The 8748-nt window shown below is 39.9% G+C and overlaps 1 protein-coding gene across 5 annotated transcripts in view; it reads left to right on the top strand.

The window, feature by feature from the left end:
• The window catches only part of MSANTD3 (Myb/SANT DNA binding domain containing 3), a 24843-nt gene extending 16301 nt beyond the window's left edge, over positions 1-8542 (top strand). For all 5 annotated transcript variants that reach the window (XM_019649572.1, XM_019649568.1, XM_019649570.1 and 2 more), the window contains one exon: positions 6039-8542. In XM_019649572.1, the coding sequence (XP_019505117.1) occupies positions 6039-6448 (410 nt within the window). In that variant the 3' untranslated portion in view covers positions 6449-8542. The remainder of the gene's footprint in view (positions 1-6038) is intronic.
• Positions 8543-8748: the final 206 nt, after the last annotated feature.

Here is an 8748-nt window from a genome sequence, read left to right as displayed (position 1 = left end):
AGAGAGAGAGAGAGAGAGAGAGAGAGAGAGAGAGAGAGAGAGTTTTACTTTAGTTAGTATCTGTAACACTGTGCTGTCCAATACAGTAGTCACAAGCCACATGAAGCTAGTGAGAAGCCTTGAAATGTGGGTAGACTGAATTGAGATATACTATAAGTATACACACCGCTTCTTGGAGACTTCATACCAAAAAAGAATGTAAAATGTCTTATTAATACTTTTTATATTGATTACACATTGAAATGATAATATTTTAGATATATTGAATTTAAAAATACATTACTACAATTATTTCACCTCTTTTTACTTCTTTAATGTGGCTAAACAAACATTTTTAAATCACATATGTAGCTTGTATTATATTTCGATTGGATAGCACTGTTCTAACACTTTACAATGTGCCTATTACAGAATTAGGTGCTCAGAGATTTGTTGGAATTTAACCAGGATGGAAACTAGCAGTATTCCACTAGAGGCCTCCTTCCAACTATTTTTTTGTATGAGATGATTTCAACTTTGTCATCTTGATCACTGTACCCAGGATATTGTTAGCTTTGTCAATGACTTTCTTGAAATGCACATCTGTATTTGAACACAGTAATTTTAAAATGTAAGTTTAACTTAGGAATGTATTTGCAAAAAACTTGTATTTTCCCCTTAAGTATATTAAAAACACTTTATACCCTGCAGATTTATGATATGTGATAATTTTGACACTTTCATTTTAAGATAAGTAGATTATCTTTGGGGAACAGGTTTGTAAAACAAACTTAAGGGAACCAATAAAATTTGCTAGAAGTGGTCAGGAGGGTAGTAGGATGACTAGATGTCAAATATATTTAAGCAAACTAAGCTTACAAGCAGTACTCAGATATCTTAAGAGAATTTATATTTAATTTCACATGTTATTATTTACTATAAAGCTATAGTTGAAAAATGCAAACATGGGTACTCAAAGCTATAATTAAATAATTATAACAAACATTACTTATTGCATTCCACAATTTAATCCAATCCGATTCTTTTGGGGTGACAACTTGAGTACAGGAGACTGAGTTATATTTCCAGTCTTGGTCTGTGAAAAGTCCCCTTTTTGTGTTACTTAAATGTTTATTCCCTTTTTATCCTCATTCACCACTTTCATTCTCTTCGACACCTTAACATTCTAATGTGGTTGTGTATTCTCTCACATGTTCTTGAAAGCATGTGTTGCTGTTTTGTGTGCATATATTTTAATTTACATAGATTAAAAATTGTGCTACATACCATTCTTTTTTGCGTGCCTTGTTTTGCACTTACAATAATGTTTTAAGATCCAGTCCCATTGCAGTGTGTAAATCTAATCTGTTTTAGTTGATGCATAATATTCCATAGTATGCACCTACCGCATCTTACTTACCCATTCTCCCGGTCAATCCTATTTTCTTTGTTCTGTTGAGGAGAGCTGGGGTTTAGCCTGAACTCAGTTTCCTTCCCATTCTTTTATTGCCATAGTAGGTTTTTCCTGCTGATATTAAAGTTACTCAAATTACCCAAATGAAAGTACACCCCCTTGACTGTTCTTCCATCCCAGGAAAGTCCTTAGGCCTTTATATCCATTTTGCACAAGACTGAGTTGTTCTCTACTTCGGGCGGCTTTGTTTTACCTGGGAGAGAGATTACATTTTGCATGTTTGCAGCAGGTTGCCGTTCCCAGAATGGTCCTTTTCCAATTAAGAGAAGATTCTCCCCATCTGAACATGAGCTTCCATTCATTGGAGCAAATATTTGTGTGAAAGTTAATAAACTATCCATTGGGCTTCTCTAGTTTTAAGTCTCAGCTCCTGCCAGTCTTAAGAAGCCTGGATATTTTTCTTTAAAATTTGTATGTTAGCACCCATTTAAACTAAAAATGATAGTTTTAAAGCACAATCATTTCTCTGCTCCCAGACATGAACATGTTATCTTCATGTTTATAGCTCCAGAGAAAAATTTGGAGAACAAAATTTGGATATACACCCGTATTCTTAATATTGGGTTGTCGGAAAAGTCATGACGCATGTTTGCAACAGATGGCACTAGTTCATTTTGGAAAGTACTAGAGTCATTCGCATCTATGTTATTGCTATGTCATTTGACAACTGACAGCTCTAGCTTCATTCTAAAAAAAAGTTCAGTGACTTGGTTGAGTTTTGGAGATTTTACAAGTCGAAGATGGAAGACGAAATTTTTGCCATATTTTACTGTTTTACTTCCATAAAGGGAAGAACATGCATCAAGCTTGTAAAAAGTTGCATCAAGTTTATGGTGACAATGCTCTACAAGAACGTCAGTGCCAACGATGGTTCACAAAATTCCGTGCTGGTGATTTTGATCTCAATGAGCTCCTTGGTCAGGAAGGCCCACTGAGGTTGATGATGACAAAATAAAGGCATTGATCGAGTCATACCTATGTTATACGACACGAGAGATTGCAGAAACATTGAACATCCATCATTCAAGCGTTCACGACCACCTGAAGAAGCTGGGATATGTAAGCAAGCTCGATATTTGGGTTCCGCATGAACTCAAAGAAGTTCATTTGAGGGAGTGTATCAACATCTGCAATATGCTCATTAAACGTGAGGAAAACGATCCTTTTTTGAAGTGACTGATAACTGGTGATGAGAAGTGGATTGTTTACAACAACGTGGTGCACAAACGGTCTTGGTCCCAATGTGATGATTCGCCTCAAACGACATCGAGAGCAGACATTCATCAGAGGAAGGTTATCCTCTCAGTGTGGTGGGATTTTAAAGGTGTTGTGTTTTTCGAGCTCCTACCAAGAAACCAAACAATCAATTCGAATGTGTACTGTCAGCAATTGGACAGTTTGAATGAATCCATCATCTAGAAATGTCCGGAGCTTGTTGATTGTAAAGGAGTTATTTTCCATCGCGACAACGCGAGACCACACACAAGTTTGATCACCCGTCAAAAATTATTGGAGCTTGGATGGGATGTGTTGCCACACCCACCATACTCGCTTGACCTTGCGCCGTCAGAGTTCCACTTGTCTCACTCTCTTCAAAACTCCTTGCGTGGTATAACGTTCAATTCAGATGAGGCTGTAAATCAGCACCTTGTTCAGTTTTTCACAAATAAAGACAGGTCCTTCTATGAATGAGGAGTTATGAAGCTCACTAAAAGATGGCAAAAGGTTATCGAACAAAACGGGCAATATATCATTGATTGATCTTCGTTCTTTATATAAATAAATGACCTTTGAAAAACATAGACAAAATGCGTCATGACTCTTCCGACGACCCAATACTAGATGGTCTTGTAGTGGATACAACTTGGAGGCTGCGTTTGACACACATAAGCGATCAGCCGAGCAAGTGAAGTAGTGAGAGGCTGGGTGTTGCAGTAGCTGAGTTTGGATTTTTGGAACGATGAAGACCTGGATTGGCATCCTGGTTCTTTCCACTATCCAAATGACTTTGGAGATTGTGTTTGTTATTTTATAAGAATACCTACTGCAGAGGGTTGTTGTAAGGGTTAAATGAGATAATTCCTGTAAAGCACTAGCCTAGTGTCTTGTTAGCTACCTAGAAAATAGTAGCTGCTGTCGTCGTTATCATCATCATCATCATCATCATCATCATCATCAGGTCCCTAAAGGCTAGCATTGTTGAGATAAAAGTGAGCATTTAGAAATTGGGAGAGATGAGCAGTGCTGAGAGGGCATGAACTCAGGAATATCCTCTGGAATGATACCAAAGAGAAAAGAGGCTAATGATACCAAAAAAGATCTGTGTCCAGTCTTCAAAGAAGGCACTTTCAGATCTGGGACTAGAAAGGAAACGGATGAGATAATCCTCTTTGCAGTTAAGGCTCACCTCGGAGGGACCCTGTTTTTCGTGTTAAGCCTTTCCCATTCCTTTGTCCTATGCCTCGGCTATCCACACAGAGCATTGTTCTTTTTACAGAGTTGTGCTGTGTCGGGAGGGATGTGACCCACTGCAGCCAGCTTATCCCCCACACATTTCTTACATGCCCAGCAGTGTACCAGGCCCTGTGCTGGGTTCTCCATAAGGATGAATAAGAGGCAGTGTCTGTCTTCAAAGTATTCAGAGACCCAAAGGGGAGGTAGTTAAATTGCCAGTTCTGAGAAGTGCTCTGCCAGAGGTAGGCCCAGGAGGCAGTGGCAGCTTGAAGGAGGGACGTATAATTGATGGCCAGAGCCATCAGAGTTGGGAAAGATTCCTAGGGAGACATTTTCATTATCTCTGGATGCCACAGAAGTATTCTTTTTAAACTTCTCTTTCAAAAGTAAGATTTTTACCTTTTCTTTAACCTTAATTAAGGACTAGTTATGGTTGTTACCTAACCCCTGGGAGTGAAATAATCTAAACAGTAGCCATTTTCCTTTTATTAACAGAGTATCGTGAGTTAGGTTTCTCCCAGTAGCCATTAACGTTCCCAGCATCCCATCTTCTGGAATAATGGAATGGAGGTAATAATGTAAGCAACTCTTGTGTATAAATTGATGTTATTTTTCTCCAAGGAGACGATTCTCATTATTGAAAGTGTAAATCTTCCCCAAAAAGCTTTGGAGTCACAACTAGAAGACTCCATGGGTTAGTGGAATTAGTGGTTTCCTTATTGAAACTCCCTAATTGATACTAATGTCATAGCCCTATAAAAATAGTAGTGCAAACATGGCACCATCGAAAGTGGCATCCTTTTGTATCCATATGCTCTCTTCCCCTTTTGTTCAAAGCTTCATCCAGTAAATATTTACCTGGCATCTGTTGTGTACAAAGGAAAGCAATTGGTCCCAAGGGTAAAAGAAATGAATAAGGCATGGTCTCAAAAGAACACTCATATATGTTTAGTGCTGCAACAGAAGTGTACATATAGAGAAAGGAAAGAGCTGAGGTTTCACAGAGCAAGGGGCATTGATCCTGAAAAAATTAGGAATTAGGGGGGAGGTTGAAAAAGGGAGACTGGAATAAGAGTGTACACAAGGGTGGCAAATAGTGAGCCCAACTTCAGGCTAAAGGAACAATGAATAAGAATCATGGGGAAAAAATATGGCCTTTAAGAATGTGAGTAGTTTGTGGTAGGATTGAAGGGTGCACAGGGCATTTTGGAGAGTGAGGCAAGAAAGATTAAAGGAGGGTTGGATCCAGATTATGAGGGCTCCTTAGGGTGGATTGAAAACTGCCAAAGACAAAGATAAGAACCTCAGGGGAATATGAAAAGGTAAGGGCTGGGTGGACCAAGAATCTGAGTCCTGAAAGAAGACTTGAGAAGGAGCAGACAGAAAGGAAGCTGTAGAACATTTAGGAGAGAGCAATGGTTCGAAAGCGAATAGTGGGGAAAAATTCAAGAAGGATTTTCAAGTGTTAGGGAGCGGTTACCTAAGAGGGACACTGAAAAGTGTCTTTGGGATCTGAATACTGACCCCTAGATGGCAGTGTTAGAGATAACCACAGATGGAGGAGATTGAGGATAACTGGCTGACTGAGGAAGTTAAGCCAGGGAGTGTGGACTCATCTTTCAAGGAAGAATATTTATGTTCATAAGTAAACATTTATTTATTTATGTCCAGGGGAAGTGTTAAGACGTGTGACCAGGAAACAGCAGTGGCGCCCTTGTGGACATGGAACCTAAATGTTCATGGCTGAATGAGAAAGTGAGAAAGGGACAACTTAACCTGAAAACCCAGCGTTGGCCTTGTACTGTGGTCTTCTGCTTGTTTAGACTTGTGCACGCTTCAGTTTAGAATTTCTATTAACATAACAAGGTCTCCAGTTCTTGATAAGTGCAGTCTTAGACCACTGTTCCTATAGTTCACAGTTCTAGAAATGATATGATGAAACACTTTATCATTACTTCTTAAGGGAAAATTGCTTTGGATTTGTGGGTTTCTAAAAAGTCAGATGTGGCAAGGCTAAAGCAGGTGCTATTTCAGATACATCCTGTAATGGGGGACCCTGTCATTGAAATAGGATGATTTACTCTCTGCCTGTAAAATCTTTGAACATATGTTTTCTGCTACTGTTTTTCAGAATCATTTGCTGTTTCAAATAGAGAACTGTGCGATGATGAGAAAGAGTTCATACATTTTCCAGTATGTGAGGGGACCTCTCAACCTGAACCCTCGTGTTCAGCTGTCAGAATAACAGCCAATAAAAACTACAGGAGCAAAACCTCTCAGGAAGGTGCTTTAAAAAAGATGCATGAGGAAGAACACCATCAACAAATGTCCATCTTACAACTGCAGCTGATACAAATGAATGAGGTGCATGTGGCCAAAATCCAGCAGATAGAGCGAGAGTGTGAGATGGCAGAGGAGGAACACAGGATAAAAATGGAAGTTCTCAATAAAAAGAAGATGTATTGGGAAAGAAAACTACAAACTTTTACCAAGGAATGGCCTGTTTCCTCATTTAACCGGCCCTTTCCCAATTCGCCCTAAGACTGTGAGGGTGGCTCCCTTGTAATTAATCTGTGTTGGCCAAGGAAGTCTGGAACATGAACTCGCGGTCAGTAACCTGTAACAGAGCTACACCTAGGAAAATTAGACTGGTAGTAGTCACTTATTTAAGAATACATTCAGGTAAACAGCTGCACCCTGTGTACCCCTTAAGTGGCAAAGAAAGCTGTTACAGTCTTTTGAAAATTATCACTATGAGTGCTATAATTCTGAATGTAATGTCTCTTAATTAGAATTCATACAAGAACCATGTGTGAGTGTTGTTGTTGTATTTTTTTAATTATTTTTATTTTTTATCAAATGCAAGTGTGACTATAAAGGAGTGTGGCTGATTTTTTTTTTTTTTTAAGTAGACAGCAGAACTTTTCTGTCCAAATGAATGCCCTCCCATTGAAAGTGGCTGCTGGGAGCCCCCACACTTCTCCAGTGACGAAGCTGTTGCTCAGAACGCTTGCTAGCGGTCTGTAGGAAACCTCCCTGCGAGCTGTAGCACCTTGTTCATTTTTTTCGGTGGCATCCTTTGAGTGTGGATTTTCTGATTATAAACAGCCCAACATTCGGGAAGCTATTTTCTAATGTGGCTCATGAACTGCCTTTTAAGGTCTTTCCCCAAAGAGGAGTTCAAATGATGTCACCAACAAAGGTAGCTCTGTTGGAACTAAGGATGTAGCGACTGTGAGGGAGAAATGTTCGTTTAGATTTCTACATTCTGTCATGTTTGTTTTATTAAAAAAAAAGACTTGCAATTTTATAGTCACACTGTGTACATTTTTTCAAGGTGCTGCCTTCCCTACTGTGCTCCAGTTTTTGCCTTCCCTCCGTACTACTGAGTTAATGGTTTCCCTCATTTTTCATCTTGAGCCACTTAAGGAAAGGCCCTTCCCTCCCCATGTTCCTGGTGCGAGCTAATAGTAAGGCTACGCGGTTTACATTATGCGGTTAGCATTGGGCTTGTTAGGAATCCATTACCAACATATTTGGAAATATGGTTTCATAAATGGATGTTTTGGTGAAGCTGGGATATAGCTTCTCCTGCAGCCTAGGGAGCTGGGCACAGCAGTAGCTGGCAGAAGCAAAGTGACACTTGCGTGCCAAAGCAGGTCAGCGACTTCTGAGAATGAAATGTCAAGGCCATGTGGTGGGGAAGGACCAGTATGTGCGCAGAGGTTACACACACAGGGCGTGGAGGACGAGGAGTCAGGGTCTACATCCTGAGCTTGTTCTGCCTCAAGGGCTCTGTGACCTTGGATGACTCCTTTTCATCCCGGGCTGTGGTCTTTCCTCTCCATAAAACAAGGGAGTTGGCCTAGATAATGTTCAGAATCTGCTACAACTCCTTGACTATAGTGTGGTCTGCGGTCTTGGGTGGGTACCACTAACATCATAATTGTCAGGGCATGGGTCAACAGGGAGTAACTGTTTACTGCATTGGCTAAGCGTCCCTCCTTTGTAAATCTGGAATTTGGGTTTTCAGGGACTTTTAAGTTCAGTAAGGTACACATATACTTGTAATTTATGCACTGCATAAAACTTAAATGGATATCAATTTATTTTATACATTGATCATATTTTCAATATCTTGGAGGAACTGGCTATTTAAAGAAACCCTGTGAAGACTGGTCTTCTTTGAAAGGAAGGCTCCTTTGGTAAGGATTTGTGTTCTTAACTTAGTTTTTACCAAATGGACCTTTCGGTGAAGAAGCACCTGGATTAACGTCCCAAACTTCAGTGGTTAATGGCAGACAGAACTTGCCTCGGCCTGCCGTCTCACCCTCTCGGGAACACAGGTGTGAACTCAGACAAGTTCGCCTTTGCTTCCCTTGTGGATCCATCTGGAAATCTTGTTAATACGCAGATTCTGGAGTGGGGCCTGAGATGGGGCGTTTTTTACAAGCTCCCAGGATGTGCCAGTTCTACTTGTCTGGTCACCACACTACTGTGTAGCAATGTTTTAGAGGACTCTGTGCTGTTTTTATGTATTCTAAAAAAAAAAAAAATTGGGGTGTTAGGTACATTTTTGTGTACAGCAGTGTGCTGGGTATTATTCTCAAAGAATTCACCACTTAAGCACACCAACAACAATGTAGAACAACACAAAACCTGCTCACACACATAATGGAACTGTAAAAGCACCAGACTATTTCCTAACTGAACAAATCAAGGGTAATTAAGCCAGCAGCCTAAAGCACCTTGTTCCACTGTTAGTGGCATTTAGGAATTTCTAACGGTAGTTTTCAACCTTGGCTATGCATTAGGAACAGTGTTTTATAAATAATTAAGCC

The sequence above is a fragment of the Hipposideros armiger genome, unplaced genomic scaffold (assembly GCF_001890085.2).
Source record: "Hipposideros armiger isolate ML-2016 unplaced genomic scaffold, ASM189008v1 scaffold_133, whole genome shotgun sequence".
Lineage (NCBI taxonomy): Eukaryota > Metazoa > Chordata > Mammalia > Chiroptera > Hipposideridae > Hipposideros > Hipposideros armiger.
Note: the sequence above shows the minus strand (reverse complement) of the source record. Positions and strands in the feature narration are given on the sequence as shown.